Consider the following 13,885-nt stretch of genomic DNA (forward strand, 5'->3'; position numbering starts at 1 on the left):
AAAAGAAGAATGGTTGTTGTCGGCCATTCTATTTCATAGAATTCGGGATAAACCAAAGCATTGTACTTCAGAGGATCGAAAGTGTCAACTAGGTTCGAGTTGTTTGATTGCAGACGAGGCTGAGAAGTGCGGAAATGACTAAGTAGAGTACGGCAGAGCATTCGGCATAGGACCGTAGTACGTCGGAGTATTGAAATTGCTTGCGACGCGCTTTTGTTTCAATATTGCCATTTACACATACCTGCATATCACCTGTTCAACCACCAACCACCCTGTCAATGTTGCTTCCGAAAGGCTGATCTTCTCTGATGACATGGCGTCTGGGTCGCTGAACCCGGACTATTTCCCTAATATAGAGAAATGTCTTGCTGGCGAGCTCCTCCTTCTGTAAAACCCCTCCGCAACAAATTGGTCGAATGCCATGCTAACGAAAACATGCAGTTCCTGGGACGATCTCTTTGACGCGGTCCTTTCCCATGACGAATCGAAGAGAGACTTTGTGACCAAGCTGCTCTCCGGTAACCACACTAAAGAGATACTGGAGTCTACGTTCCCCGTGTTTCCCCCGCCGTCCACCTCGTCAAAAAGTACCTTCGACTCCCAAATTTCGACAATCCCTTCAGGTGGACAATTCAACCGTGACGAGTTGAGGGAGGATGCTTTGTGGCTCAGCAAGCAGGTCAACCTCGAAGAGAAGGAGGCGTTGCGATTGACCATCCTGGAGTGGCAGTATCGTTCCGAATCCAGGTTGCAAGAAGGGTTTTGCCAGGCTGAAGTGGCGAGCCTGAAAGACGCCCTTGGATCAGATTTTGTGGACAGGAGTTGTCAAGGGCGGGGGCGGCGACCCCTAGCAAGAGACGAAGAAACCCTTGACTCTCGAAATACACGCCGAGCCCGTCTGATCCGGAGGCATCTGGAGCAAGAAGTCCTGCTTTTGCGCCTCGCAGAGGATCTTTTGGATGTCAGTCTCTTGCCGGACACAGACGAAACAGCGCCGCCGCAACCCGGCAGGAGATTAGCCAATCTAGTACGACATGGATCAGCTGGCCTTACCCGGGACATTGAGGATGCAGTCAAGTTTATCCAAGCACAGGTGAAGAGTCTGCAGTCTATCCCTTCATGGGAATTGGATGAGCCACATCTGTGCATTCTGAAAGTTGTGGGAGATACTGCCAGTCTACAAATGATTGGTGTGGCCCTGGAAATTCTGTTACTGAGGTTGCGGAGCTCAGAAGAGAAACCGTCGTCGCAGGCCGTTCTTCACTGGCTCAAGTTCATGTCCTCGGTTGCGTTTTTCGCCTCTTTCAGCTCCGAAATCGACGCTCAACAGGTAGCGATCCAAAGAATACAGTCAGGAGCATCCCTGGTGTCATTGTCTCTGCTCAACCTCGGATCTACTGTCGCTACCTTGAACAAAATGGCCTTGTCCGGCCATGCTGGTCGACACGACTCCCAGACAGAGTACTTCTTCGATCTCGACTGCGCTTTTCAAATACATGAGCTGCTTTCTAATGAAGCCGCTACGAGGAACATACAAGCCGGCCCTGCGATCCTCGCATGGGCAATCGTGGTTCATCGCATCAAACAACTTGGTATTGCCATGAAGGAAAACAGAGAAAGCCACCATATTCAAAGAACGATTGACGGGATCGCGGCGTTCGATGCAGCGACTGGGCGTCGAAGTTCTTCAGGCAGCGGTTCCTCTTTCCAGACGACAATTTTCGAAGATCTTCTTGATAGATTCACTACGCTCAACACGAGCGACGATCCATCGATATTTCTCCTCGAAGCTGCCATTGAGCAGTGCCACATTGTTGAGTACATCGGAGTACTTGCTGCATCAGCCGGCAATACGGCGAGAACACTGGCTGTTTACAAATTCCAAACGATACAAGAACTTCTTGCAGTGTCACAGTCATTCTTGGGATACACACCCGAGTTAGTATCATCGCAGCTAGCCTTGCTGTCATCTACTCCCGACCCCTCCTCCGAGAAGAGAGTCTATGACCCCGCAATGGAGTTCATTGAAGACAATCTTCTATTGGAAGGCTTCTTCGACACTTCTGCAGCAAGATTTCCATACGAGTGTTTGCCTTTTCTGCGTTTCTGTCGGGTATTGGCTAAGGCTCCCATCTTTAGTGAGGATGGGACGCAGTATGTCGAATTTCGGCTTCGGAGACTCGTATCCTTTACTCAAGCCGCGGTGAAAGGTATTGACTACAAAACGACCCGCGAGGATGAAATTGGCAGCTTCGTGGCTCTCAACAAATCAGTCAATGCACTTGATCTTTCACAGAACAAGCTGCTGACCTTCGGACACCAGGAATCAGAGACTACGTCGATTATCCCAGCTGGTGCCATTGGTGAAGTCATCTCTGACCCAGACACATCCCCAAAGGTAATCAGATGGCAATACGAGTTCTCTGGTCTGGCATACATGGGGCAATTACTGGAGCTGCGTTACATGGGCCTGCTAGCCACTGCCTTGACGCCATTTGAAGACCCTGACGCTGTGACCTCGGAGATCATTGGCGTTCTGACGACTCTTCTATCGACTGTTCTCAGCAGCACCTTCTACGGGCAGTCTGCTGACCAAATTGAGCATCACTGCACCTCGATTCTGGACGAAGCCAGCAGCAATCTCGCTTCAGACATGGATGTAGTCCTGTACATCTTTGACATTCTCGAACAAGAGTTGCAAGCTTTTCGGCGTCGGGCTACGTCGGTTTTCGATTGTCGAGTCATGGCGTCTTGTCTTCAGTTCGTCAGTGTCCTGACGAAAATCAAGCCGCACCTTATTTGGTCCTATCTCAATCGAACAAGTCTCCTTGGTCATCATTCAGCTCCTTCACCTATCCTCAACATTGTCAGTGTAGTGGAAGTACCTCTCCGGAACTTTGATTTCTTGGAAAATTGCACAGAGTTATACCGATCACTGGTCAACTTGGCGCTGAGGGAGTCTGGTCATGGTCTTTCGTCCACCGAAGGTCTCCCGAGTCGCAACTCAACAGTGTCCGCAGCCTGGCGAGTCCAGAGCAAGATGCTCTTAGCTGCAACAGAGACCATGTTCCAAATCTTTCAAGAAATATCAGACTGGTCATTTCGAGTATCCGCTCAACAGGTCCGTATCAGCACTTCGATTGCTGATTCATTTTACGATATTATTCGCTACGCCTTTGATTACGGTCTGTCAATCGGCTCTTCGAACCATTTGACGATACCTTTTCTTGAGGCAGCGAAATATCTTGTGGCTTCGTTCCGACTATCGGGTCCCGAAGATTCGGCGATCTACCCCTTCACACGTCTCTTTTTCTTAGCGAGCACAGTCGACAGATCTACACTAGCTCACGAAGGTCTCTTTGATCGACAGGTCAGCGCTGTATTGTCGTTAGCATCGCTGCTTGTTCGATACGGCCAAGTACAGGAGCTTCCATTGTCAATGCTGGAAAGACGTATATTTGATGCAGCACCTTGCCTGATTCGGACACTGCAGTCTCCATCTTCCGTCCGGACTCCTTGCCTGAAGTTATTGCGCTTCGTTATCGGATATGTGGAACAATATCAGGCCTCGTCTTTGTTGGGCCATCTGGGTTCTTCGTCCTGCATTGACTTCGTCAATCTTGTCCGACATCTTGACCAGAAGTCTATAATTCCCGATGAACGCGCTGAACTCTGGAAACTCCTCACTTTCTTGGTCAAGGATTCTCAGCAATGGCTGGCCATGGTCATCCTCACAGGCGCTGCTCCGGACGACTTCAAGCGTGTCAAGTCAGGGGAGTCCCCTACCAAGTGCGTTCCTGGCCCAACATTCATCCAGTCTGCCATGAAGGAGTTGAACGATATCTCAAGATTACCTCGAATAGTTTCGAGGGCAATGCTTGACTTTGTTTTGGAGGCGCAGCAAAATTGGCCTTGGGTGACAAAGGATCTCTCGTCCTCGGACAAATTCTTTTCCACGATTGTCTTATTCGTCGCTGGTTTCGATCCCAAGTCCCACGATGAGATTGATGTTGCCCAGCAGAACTTGGTTGCCACTGTTGTCGCTGACATTGCAACAACTCATCTCCATCATGCGAAAGTTGCGGGAGACTTCAACGCTGTCAAGACCTTCTTGCCATTGCTTAATTGGCTTACCTCAAATGCTGTCGAAGTTTCCAGTTATAATTCATCGCTGCATGCCAACCTCCGTCGAAATTTTGCTGCCAAGTACAATGGACTGGTAGTTTCCGACGTCAGTCGTACCGGGCTGACTGAACGGTTCTACGGGCCGAACTTCTTCTACGATCTCCAATATGCCAGTGAGTTGTTGGCCAAGGACTCATACTGGCAAGGTAGGCGAGGGATGCCCAGCGGCCAGTCTTTTGCAGCAGAGTTCAGGCGGGCAAATACCAATCTCTCAGTCGTGGATTCCGAACTGATTCTGCTTTCAAGCCTGCAGCGCTTTTGTGTCGACCACTGCAGATTCTTCGCTCGAGATCGCGAGGTCCAGAAAGCGATGGCACAGATTGTCCGAAAGTCTTTACAAGCAAATTGTCAGGTTTATCCGTCTGAAGTGCTCTTCGAGTCGCTGTTTCAAACTCGGGCAGATCTATGCTTAACCCTCCTACGTCAACTGGTTGCATTCGGCGTCAAAGGGTCAGACTTCGCAGGGTTATTGGAACCCGCTTGGGACGCTGTCAGGTTCAGAAATGGTTCCTATGAACACGCGATCATCAACAATGACCTCGCCTATTGGCGATCGATCCTCTCCATTCTACTCCTCGCCATTCAGTTCCATGTCAAGAAGAAGAGGAGGCCGACCATGATTCCGGGTAGCTCTACGGGTGTTGTTACACTGGATCACGAAAATGTAACATTCCTCGAAATCACAACTACAATTGTGGCAGAAGGGTTCAAATCCGCTGTTCTTGCTCTTCAGGACCAGAAGGAAAAGAAGCTCAAGACTGACGACGATACTGAAGACGATCTTATTGGACCGCGTGACATCTCACTCTTGTTGACACTAATGCAAACAATTCTCAGATTGCCTAGTCTTCCTCAATTCTTGGTGGAGTTATCGGATCGAATATCTGCTTCTGGTATCATCACGGTTGGCCTCTTGCTCTACTCGTGGTCGCATATCCTGACCCGATCAGAGAGTGGTGCTCAACCTCGATATGCTGAGTACAGTGTACAGCTGTTGGCTTCGATTTCATCACTGCCATCTGTCGCGGAAGAGCTTGCCGTTGAGGGCGTGCTCAATCGACTTCTTTCCTCAAAGACTTCTGAGTTACTTCAGAACGTTCCTGGCGGTGCCTCGCATACCGACACACGACCCAACTGCAGTTATCTCTACCAGTTATGGGCGAAGGGATTTCTCCCACTCTGCCTTAATCTCCTTCACGCGGTCGGCGGTGCAGTTGCGCCTGAAATCTCTGCTTTTCTCAATCGGTTTCCCAACCAATTGATTCGTGCAAGCACCAGTCTAATGCTTACGTCGCAATCGGCTCATGGTGGAGCCTACGCGTTAACCCTGACCGTGACGAATGAAGCTGCAACTCTAGCTCTTATCTCGCGCATTCTTTCTTCATATCGGGACGCTGGTGCATCTGCTGCGGTGGACCCCACGACTATATTACCATTGAAAGGCTACGACGAGCACAGGAAAGCCATTGTCGAAGACCTGCGCGATATACTTGCCATGAAGGAAGAGGCAAGGCGTAAGCTGACAATAGCACTCGACGAAAAAGAAGTCAGCTGGCAGAATGCGAAGAACGGCGACCTACTCGATGCGAAGATTGTGCAGGAGCTGAAGATGGCTCTTGCAGCACTGAGCACGGACGACGATCAGGACGAGAAGTAATGTCTTTTCCAATTTTGGACGCCATGATCCGAACGATTAATTTTCAGTGATCCCAGACCACAGACCACTCACGGGCCTCACGAAAGATAGATATGGGCAGCTGACCTGAGGCAAATCGAGCATCTCGACCAACTACCAGTCTTCATAATCCTAGCAAGCCTCTTCCACATAGGCAGACAACAAGTTTTCCACTGATTCATTTGGCTTATTTCCAGCGAAAAAAAGTTCGCAATAGCAATGAAGACCTTTGGTCCTTTTCAGTTCGCTTCTCAGATGAAGCCCTCTTTCAGATTTTCGTCCACATAGATGCTTTGCAACGTTCCGGAGGATGGATTATCGGTCCTGTTGCTTGTGCGAGCTGTCCTGAGAGCCATGCCAGGCCATAATGTTCACCAAAGATGTCGAGTCTCCGGCTCTACATGGCCTTGCAGCGGACAATGCCCTGGGTCTGAGGCTCTCCATGTGCTTTATCTGATGTAATCGGAGACCATGCGAGGTCAGTCATCGATCGACACTCGACAGCGTGTTTCTGCTCCCCCGCTTGCCTGCAGTGTTAACGTGATGTCGCTCGAGCCCTCGCGGAATCACAGTCTCACGCCCTCTCTTCTCAGCTTCTCCCGTGTGGCATCTCTCAAATGTCTTCTCAGAATCTTGCCGGATGGGTTTTTGGGAATAGCATCCACAAACTCCACTCCACCCGCGAGTCGTTTGTATCGAACGACTTTCCCTTCGACGAATTTTTTGACAGCCTCTTCCGTCAAGTTCTCCCCCTGTGGCCCGACCTGTCTGACAACGAAAGCACGAGGTTTCTCATCTCCGTCTTCGGTCGGCATACCTATCACTGCCGCGTCTGCAACTCCGGGATGCTCGAGCAAGAGGGCTTCTAGCTCGGCTGGCGCCACCTGGTTCCCTTTGACTTTGATCAATTCCTTCTTTCGATCGACGATGAAGAAACACAGATCATCATCCACATATGCGATGTCGCCGGTCTTGAGCCATCCGTCTGGCGTCAGCGTTGCCGCGGTGGCTTCCGGATTACGCCAGTATCCTTTCATGACGTTGGGTCCCCGACACCATAGTTCCCCGACCGCTGAAGGGCCACGATCGGTGATCTCGGAGGTGCCATCTTCAGTCATTATCTTGGCCTCGCAGTTAGCGTTGAGCTGGCCGACGGAGTTAGTCAAAGATATCTTCCTCGGGTCCCACCCAAGAAGGGAGCAAGTGCACCTAAAACAAGAATCAGTGATTTTGAGCATCGACAAAAGGTCTGTGCATGCCTCACTCGGTCATTCCATAACCCTGCTTGAAGTTCAAGCCTGTGCCTATTCGTCGCTCGACCTGTTCCGAGACATCGCGGCCGAGCGGTGCGGCTCCAGATCCGATATTCTCCACTGAACTCAAGTCATATTTGTCCACTGCGGGATGCTTGGCCAACATGACCGCGATTGGGGGAACGAGCGCATAGTCTGTGACGCGGAATTTCTGCGTATATTCGAGAAGCTGGATGAAGTCGAATTTGGGCATCACATACACTGGAATCTCGCGGCTGAAGGCTCCAGCGATGTAAAATGTCTGTCCGTATGCATGGTAGAGCGGGAGGAAACAGAGCCATGAAGCACGGGCGGTTCGGACTTGATATTCAGGGTGGAGTGTGGCCAATTGTTGCACCTGTACCGTGTTCGAGATGTAGTTTTTGTGGGTGATCTCGACACCTTTGGGCACACCTGTTGTGCCGCTGCTATAGTTCAATGCGAGAGTGGTGTCACACTCCCCTGGTCCTGTTAGATGATCCCATTCAAACCCCTCAGCGTCTTCCGCGGGCGCCACAAGGTCACCCCAGTACCTGCAACCTTTGAGCCCTCTGGTCTCTCCATCGAAGATTTTGGCATTATAGACAAAGACCCTCTCAGCGACGTCGAGACCAACCAGTCTTGCAGCTTCAATCCCCGTCTCCAATGACCCTTCTGCACACAGAAGGTACGTCGCGCCACTGTCTCGTAGTTGATGTGCCAGCTCTCTAGCGACAAAGGTCGGGTTGGCACCAGTGAAGATTCCGCCTGCGCATAGCACGCCCATGAACACGACTGGAACAAAGAGGTCATTGCCACTGAAGAGGAGAACGCGGTCCCCTTTCCTAAAGTGCTCTGACCGCTGCAGACCTAGCGCAAACCGTTGAGCCCATAGCCGGAATTGATCGCGTGTCAGGTAATGCGTATCAGGGCGGGCAGCTTCTGAAAAGGCGTGCTGGGAGCCCAGGGGCGCCGTAGGCGACTTGAAGAGGAAAGTTGGCAAGGAACATTCCGGTATGTCTACCGACCACTGGGACTTGTAAGGCATTGTAACGAGGGAGTCAACGACGAAACAGCAGATTGCGGTCAGCGGGGAGATCTGAGGGAAAACTGAAAGAGATCGTGGGTTAGGGGAGCCACAGGGATGGAAGCGAGGTGGCAGACGATATCGAACCCGCCGACTTTATACATGCTATGACGCTTCGTCCATGTCAGAGGCACCGAATCGAACACCATCTCGAGGGGTCGATATGGGACCTTTGTTCTATTACTCAGTAAGAGCTTAACCGAGATGGGTTAAGAGAAGGGAGAGTCTTGCAAACCAACCGAGGCTCATGGTGAACGGAGAAATATTTAGTCCGGGGTAAGCATCCAAGACCACGTGCCAAGTGCAGAAGCCCCAGAATTTTCCCCCTTCAACTGCGGGTGGTGGTTAGCTCGCTTAATCTCCACGCAGCACTTCCAACCAGCCGTCTTTGCTGCTCTGGTGACCAGGGCCAAGCTCCGAGTCTCACTAGATGGCACGAGCGTCTGCCCGCCAAGTCTTTTACCCCGAGGGCAGCAGCTAAAATCCCCGCGTCAAGGTTGCCATTTGCCTTCTGATGTACGTCCACCGTATCAAGATCGAGTCCAGATATCAACGACATTCCAATGGATTCTGCCAATGCAAGGCGCTCAGACACAACTGTGCATGAGACAGAATCTCCTCACCAGGTGAGTGTGGATGTTGTATCTCTGTGGACGCGCTCGCCCCAGATGTGCCGGCCCCTGCTAACTGGAGGTCCCTCCACCAGAATCGTAGAGGGAATGGGACTCTTGAATGCTCCGAATGTGGACTATGTCTGACACGGCAGAGTCATCTCACTCGGCATATTCATTCACACCTTCCCCCTACGCAACGGAATATCATTCCTTGCCCCAGTTGCGGGAAAAGATTCTCAAGACAGGATGTTTTCCTCCGGCATAACCGTAAGGTGCATCATGCGAGACAAGCCAGCAAGAGAGGTGGCCAAAAGTCTTGCTTCCGCTGTGTCCAAAAGAAATTGAAGTGCGACAGAGATCACCCATGTGCCACTTGTGCCAAAGTGAACGCAGTTTGCAAATACCCGGAGGAGCCAAAGGAACAGCCTCTATCAGAGGAGGAGGTACACAGACCCAATGAATCTGTAAGCAACCCACATGAACATCTGTCTAGTATCTTGGTTAACTCAAATATCCAGCCACAGGATGCCTCTGCGATGGATAGAGTAGCAGGCCCTGTGAACTACGGTGGTTCTCTGGCACCCTGTGCTTCGACACAGTCTGTTGATGCTATGGAGAGTGAGCAGGCACATGGTGCATTAGTAGTCGACCGACAGTACCCACCATTCCAGGATCCTTTCACTGATCCATTTGGCTCGTTACCCTTATTTGACGTCTCGAATGGTCTGGATTTCGCACAAATCGGGGTTGACTGGTTGGATGTTTCTGAAGACCTGACCGGAGACTGGGGCATGTCCGAACCGATGGCTGCCAATGAAGACGGTCCTTCGAACCGTCAGCAATCTCCCTGCCTGGATCGATCCGCCGAGACGGCGCCGCTGCCTACTCGAACTCTGAGAGCGTCTCCCCAAATATATCAGCCTGGTCTTGCGACTCCCTCTGTCACTGACTTGGCGCCCGAGGACCACGATGTCTCTCGCCAACAATGGCCGTTTGATGCCGAACGTGACGCCGCACCAAAACGCTACCAGGCACCCCCAATGCGACAAGTTCTCCAAATGCAGATTCAGACGAGCAACAAAGAATATACATCATTCCATAACAGCCTCACCGAATTGTTCTCAGATACGTACTTACCGATCCCTGAGGTGGACCGTGGCACTGTCGCCGCTATGCAAGTTGTCAAAAGATGGCTGGAATCGTATTTCAGAGAATTCCATGGCGTTTCACCAGTCATACACACCCCCACATGGGATATTGAAACTTGTCCCACCATTCTAATCGCTGCCATGAGCTTGATTGGTGCCGCTTCCTCAGCCAGGGACGGGCCTAGCAGGGCGCAGTTGGCCGTTCTGAGCGAGCTTTGTTCCAAGATGCTACCGTTGATTGTAAGTTGAGCGGCACTCCTGAATGTACTTGTGCTGTGCTGGGAACTGTACTGTTATGGGCAACAGTGATGCTGATTTTCTGATTACTCTGAAGGCGGCTTCTGACACCAAAAACTATCAAGACATCAATTATCTGATAGCGTACTGTCTAAGCTCGATCTACTATCTCGGATCCGGTGACCGCCAGCTCTACCAAGTCGCCGATCGTTCCCGGGGTATTTTGATCGGCAGTCTTCGTGGCCTGGGAATTCTGCGCTCTTATTTCTCCGTCTCTGTCGAGGGCGAAAAGGAAAAGGGCGACCAGTACACTGACCATAGAGACCGAAATGCCCGTCTTCATCAGGATTGGATCTCTTGGAGGGACCAACAACAAGAACTAAGGCTTGCATGGACAGTCTTTGGGTTTGACTATACCTTGTCTACTTTGACCAGCAAACGAGGGGGCATCGATCTTTCAGAGCTTCCGACTCGACTGCCGTGTGCGGATTCTCTTTGGACGGCACCATCAGCTCAGGCGTGGGCAGCGCTGAAAGTCGATATGAGCGAAAACGCGACAGGGGCCTCATTGGCGTTCTGCCTCCGGAGTATTGTTGCTGGTAAGCAGTTGCCTCCTGATCTTCCGCCGTACTCGAGGCGATACTGCACCACCGTCCTGGACCGGCTCCTCTGGGATTTGAAACAGCTGGACATGGTCTTCATGACCGGGTGCCTTGGCTTACCGCAGTCTTCATCCGGGCAACAAGAAAGAAAAACAACCTTGCTGGAGATTTTGGGCAAGATTCGCCACTCACTTTCGCGGCCGCGATCCAATGAAGAACTCATAAATTACAGGTGAGTTGTAGCCCTCGATCTGCGCTTAGTATATTGACTTCGCGGTTCAGCATGATATATTCTATATATCACTACTCCAACCTGAGTAATTCTGGCGATATGATGGATCTAGTCGTCTTCATTGCACGGAAGAGTCTCTCTGCCAACAACCCGCATGCCATGGCGTCAATCAATGCAGCAGAGCGTCGGCTGGCGATCAGCTATGTCAGCGATCCACAGAAGACACGCTCATTGATCTGGCATGCAGCCCAAATCATTGGCGTCTCCAATCACTATATCTTCTGTTCGCCCTGTGAGGTGTTGCGGATGTTTGCAGCTTATGCCGTTCTTATTGCTTATGGCAGGTATCGTCCTCGCACGCCTCCAGACTACCGTGACACTACACCGATTGATATCGGTCAAATATACGCAAATGCGGAACAGATGGCCGCGACTACTCAGTGGATTCGCTACGGCGGGTGCGCCAGCGTTGGCTCTGCAAAGGATATCCGGTCCGAGGAAGGCGTTCAGGCGCTCATACGTGAAGGATGCGAAAGACTCAGCAGCATCATAACTTGGCGGGCCTCGGGGATGTTCGTTCGCGCTCTGAAGTATTTCGAACTTGAGGCCCAGTTTGAGCGCGAACACATAAACCCATGAAGTGCGGAAGATCCAGCGACCTCATCCTTATGACGAGGGTCAACTGCAGCTCCAGCACCAGGGTCACCATGAAAGGCATGGTGAGGACCCAATGTCCCTGACAAAAATAAACAAAATTACGCACCTCGAAGCAAACATATTGCGCGAATTTCAGTCTCAACGTGAGAAGCTTAAAACAGGGAGCAGAGTGTCCTGATACAGAACCGCGATATTGTCATTCTTCTGAAACCAAGTGGACAAGCACCGGAGGGCCTAAGTTTTTAGGATGATATTGGCACGATTCTTGCTCTTCCTAAGCGACTGAGATGGAGACGGTGGGATCTCTCCTGGACTGTGAGAGAGACTTAAGCCACCTGCTGTACAGTCAAGTCTTCTGGCCACTTGGGGGCATCGACTCCATTCCGCCTCGTTCCAATGTGATAGCCAGGCTTCACTATGCCCGAATCGAAGGAAATGACTGGCTTGACACATCTCATCACCTTACCCTTCCCTATGGCGACGTCGGCAGGTCTATCCTCGAAAAACTCGGCCTTGAACAGTCGCTCTCGACATTGGCCGTTGAGAAGGCTGTTCAGCATCCTCGGGTACGTGTATCCTGTGGTGTGATAGTGCCGGTAGACCTCGCCCGGCGCCTCCCTGCGCATTTTCTCGAACACCTTGTCAGGGTATGTGCCGACTGATCTGATGAGCCATTGGTTATAATAGTTGAGGGCTATATCGACGAGGTAGCTGCCACCCCGCTCGCCTCGGCGGACGATGGCTATCAAGACACCACAGATGCCAGCAATGCCTGTACAATAGTCACTGTTGGGGAATACAGGGAGCACCGGTTCCTCGAGACCTAAGGCTCGACCAAACGAGACTGCCACCCCGGTGACGGCATCACTGATTTGCTGCCAGCCACTTCGATTGCGCCATGGCCCATTCCAGCCGTAGCAGTTTTCCCGTGCATAGATGATGCCTCGCTCTCGACTGTTGCACAACTCTATGACCTGTTGCTCGCCAAATCCATATTTGGCCAACACGTTGGGCCGGTATCCGTTGAGGACGACGTCGGCATCGAGAATGAGAGCCCGCAATCGCTCACGCCCTTCCTCCTCTCGGAGGTCAATATGGCAGTTCCATTTACCCCAGTTGAGATCGGGATGGAGGACACCATAGTCGGGCAAGTGAGGCGCTTTGACTCGCATCACCGAGGCCCCCAGCTCTGCGAGCCCTCGACCGATGGTGGGACCAGCAATGATCCGAGTCAAGTCGACAACCTTCAAGCCAGCAAGCGGACGAGATGGGGATGTTTGGCTGGTTGCTGGCCACCAGCAGGCAGGCTGCCGTTCATTGGGAATGTCGTGGATCTCAAACAGGTCGACATGTTGGTTGGCTTTGCCGTGCTCCGAGTTCCAAAACTCTTCGCTAGACAGGCAAACTTGTCCGGCGTGTTTGTATATGTCGCTGGTGCGGTGTTGCAGTTCGTCTGAAGGAATTTTGCCCACTGCGTCCATGTAAATTTGGATTGCCTCTTCATACGAGCCCACGTCCCTGTCCAAGGGCAGGTCGATCGATTTGAGTGGCCCATCGGGATCCAGGGACGAATGCAGCTGGAAGAACTTGCCGTCTGCACACCGATATAGGTTAGAGGACACCCCTCGATAGAGACTCGCGAACAACCGGTGCGTGTCACCAGATGGAAAGTGTTGATCAACTCCTTTGGTTCCTGGCGCCAGGCTGCCGTTCAGAGAGACGTTCGCGCCGTCGGGGTCGATGGACCACAGTATACAGGAGAAAATGAACAGGATAGCATGGTCGGTATTGATGGTGACCGTCTGAGGGTCGAGGTTGTACTTTCGGTTCAAAATCACATTGACCAGAGTGGCTTCCAGGGCTTTCAGGGCGGCCACAGACTCTGCCTCGCGCCAATTGATCGGGAGACTTGGATCGGACGAGCCGGTGAAGTGGACTGGGACCTGGCCTGAGAGAGCTTCTTCTGGTAAAAACCGAGCGATGCGGGGGTTTCCCAGGATGCCTTCCTGGAAGACCTTGAGAGTCTCTGCCGGCACGTTGTAGTGAGAGTTGCCGTTGGTATACGCGACGCCATTAGTCTGTTTGGTAACGCCATCTTTGGAGCTGGCAAGATCTGGTTGAGAAGCCATGTTCGACTCAGATTAGGTGGGCTGAGTCGATGTGCTAGAGTATTAGGA

The 13,885-nt window shown here is 51.7% G+C and overlaps 4 protein-coding genes across 4 annotated transcripts; 2 read left to right on the plus strand and 2 right to left on the minus strand.

The window, feature by feature from the left end:
* Positions 1–313: 313 nt before the first annotated feature.
* Positions 314–5,842, plus strand: AYO20_04216 (hypothetical protein; the record flags this gene model as incomplete). The annotated part of the gene is made up of 2 exons (XM_022642515.1): positions 314–387; positions 442–5,842. 2 exons carry the CDS (start codon positions 314–316, stop codon positions 5,840–5,842), a joined length of 5,475 nt encoding a protein of 1,824 aa, XP_022501612.1.
* Positions 5,843–6,426: 584 nt separating this feature from the next.
* On the minus strand, positions 6,427–8,179 carry AYO20_04217 (hypothetical protein; the record flags this gene model as incomplete). The annotated part of the gene is made up of 2 exons (XM_022642516.1): positions 6,427–7,069; positions 7,125–8,179. 2 exons carry the CDS (start codon positions 8,177–8,179, stop codon positions 6,427–6,429), a joined length of 1,698 nt encoding a protein of 565 aa, XP_022501613.1.
* A 1,189-nt stretch (positions 8,180–9,368) lies between these two features.
* On the plus strand, positions 9,369–11,690 carry AYO20_04218 (hypothetical protein; the record flags this gene model as incomplete). Its single annotated transcript, XM_022642517.1, has 3 exons — positions 9,369–10,220; positions 10,315–11,051; positions 11,102–11,690. 3 exons carry the CDS (start codon positions 9,369–9,371, stop codon positions 11,688–11,690), a joined length of 2,178 nt encoding a protein of 725 aa, XP_022501614.1.
* A 344-nt stretch (positions 11,691–12,034) lies between these two features.
* On the minus strand, positions 12,035–13,837 carry AYO20_04219 (hypothetical protein; the record flags this gene model as incomplete). Its single annotated transcript, XM_022642518.1, has 1 exon — positions 12,035–13,837. One exon carries the CDS (start codon positions 13,835–13,837, stop codon positions 12,035–12,037), a length of 1,803 nt encoding a protein of 600 aa, XP_022501615.1.
* Between the last annotated feature and the right edge of the window lie 48 nt (positions 13,838–13,885).

This window comes from Fonsecaea nubica (assembly GCF_001646965.1).
Source record: "Fonsecaea nubica strain CBS 269.64 chromosome Unknown Scaff21, whole genome shotgun sequence".
NCBI classification, from domain to species: Eukaryota; Fungi; Ascomycota; class Eurotiomycetes; order Chaetothyriales; family Herpotrichiellaceae; genus Fonsecaea; species Fonsecaea nubica.